A 2033-nucleotide genomic window follows, 5' to 3' on the forward strand; every position below is an offset into this window, starting at 1 on the left:
TGCACTCATGAAAAGAAGATACAGAAAAGAAAAGGAGAAAATATGCTCTTTTCTAAAATTAACAGACTATATATCAATTACCACAAATACACTCATTAAAAAGTTTAGCAATGATCCCATTAATTGATAATTGCAACTCAAAATATGTTTAATCAGAAAAATATATTTCTACAACCAGGTTTCTTAATTAAAAAAAAAAAAAAAAAAAACCATATCCAGGTTCATTTTGTAACAAAGAAACAAGATATATTCCATAGATGAGAAAACGAAAAAGAATATGGTTGTACTAAACAAATCGAGGACTTTAAAGTTATCATATTAATGCAGATGACGTTTTATCATAACGATGGAAATTAATAATGTCTATTCACTTTGGTGCGGTTTCAATCCTCACCGATCTCCCTCTTCCCTAATATTTAACAATTTAACCTACTAACGGTATGGTTTGTAAAAGAAAAAAAAGTTATTCATATTAATCTACTCAATCCAACAAAAAAATAAGAGGAAAGTTGTTCATATTAATGAGAATTGATTCATCATAGTCGGTTAATTGTTGATACACCGGAGTCGATTCATTTGACAATTAATCTACTCAGTCCAACAAAAAGAAAAAAGGAAAGTTGTTCATATTAATGAGAATTAATACATCAAAGTCGATTCATTTGATAATCCAGAAAGCAGATTAATGTGATTACACATCAATCATGCAGACACATGGCAACCTTCCCTGTATATAATCACTGATCACCATCAGCAGGCATGGAAAACCGACACACGGGACAAAACCTACTTTTGTGGAGCCACTCCACAATGCAATCCTCATCGAAAATATGTAAACACGGCATTCGAGTTGCTTCAGAATCAATCCTAATCTCCTCCATACAAACCGAACACGTTGTGGAGAATTCGACGTTCACCTTCTCCAACATCTCAATGGAAGCCTCACTTGCAGGAACAAAGGTAGGTTCGTTGCCACCATTATCAAAAGCCTCCGCAACATCCATGCTCCCGGATCTGTTCATGAAGTTCCAGTCAGCAACATAAATATCAATGCGCACGACCATACGGAAAACCCTCGCCCCATCAGAACGATATTCCCTCCAACACAGAATATGGAATTATTATCAATCACTGAGAATGGAACAAGTATGCAGATTCGAGTTCAACAAGACAATCCAGTCATGATGTTTTAGGACATAATGACACAACTTCTGCAGCGGATACAATACAGTCTAGTAGTACAAGTCAAGTGAGATCTACAAGTCCTGTTGTCTCAGAACAAAATGAATCAGCCTCTGCAACTAGCAATTCTGTGAATGTAGCAAATTCTGATCTTGCAAGTGTCCCCATCATCATCACCATCACTCTGGTACACAAGTTACATCTCAATCACCTTTGTTGCCTATCCATCACAGTTCTCAACTTGAGGTACTCCTTCCACCTATTTCACCAATATCTCATTCTTTATCTAAAAGGCCTATGGAGAATCAAATTGTTACTTCAACTCATCCAATGGTGACAAGACTAAGAAGTGGTGCAGAGAGGAAACATTATGCTGCTTATCTAGCTAATTTTCCTGAACTTCAAACACTACAATTAAGTGATGACGACTCATTTCATGGAGGATATTCCTTTATCTCAGAGATTATAGATGCAACTGAACCTACATGCTTTAGGAAAGTTGTATCAATTCCTCAATGGCAAAGTGCAATGCAGGAGGAATATGACTCACTTAGAGCTCAGGGTACATGTACCTTGGTTCCAGCTCCTAAAAATAGATCTATTGTGGGTAGTAAGTAGGTTTACAAGGTTAAAAAGAACCCAGATGGTATTGTTTCAAGGTACAAGGCCAAATTGGTTGCACAAGGCTTTTCTCAAGAACATGGGGTTGATTACACTGAAACCTTCAGTCTAGTAGTAAGGCATACAACAATGAGGATTATACTTGTTATTGCTACATCGAATCATTGGGAGTTGAGACAATTAGACATAATGAATCATTTTTGCATGGAGATTTGCAAAAGGAGGTGTAT

General features: G+C 36.4%; 1 protein-coding gene across 1 annotated transcript; it reads right to left on the reverse strand.

Moving 5' to 3' along the window:
- Positions 1–737: 737 nt before the first annotated feature.
- LOC103951754 (E3 ubiquitin-protein ligase SIRP1-like) lies at positions 738–1410 on the reverse strand. The gene is made up of 2 exons (XM_048586475.1): positions 1394–1410; positions 738–1098 (listed from the first exon to the last, which is right to left on the reverse strand). Exons 1-2 carry the CDS (start codon positions 1408–1410, stop codon positions 738–740), a joined length of 378 nt encoding a protein of 125 aa, XP_048442432.1.
- Between the last annotated feature and the right edge of the window lie 623 nt (positions 1411–2033).

This window comes from the organism of the source record quoted next, unplaced genomic scaffold (genome assembly GCF_019419815.1).
Source record: "Pyrus x bretschneideri cultivar Hongxiangsu unplaced genomic scaffold, Pyrus_bretschneideri_v1 Contig24, whole genome shotgun sequence".
In the NCBI taxonomy this organism is placed as follows: Eukaryota; Viridiplantae; Streptophyta; class Magnoliopsida; order Rosales; family Rosaceae; genus Pyrus; species Pyrus x bretschneideri.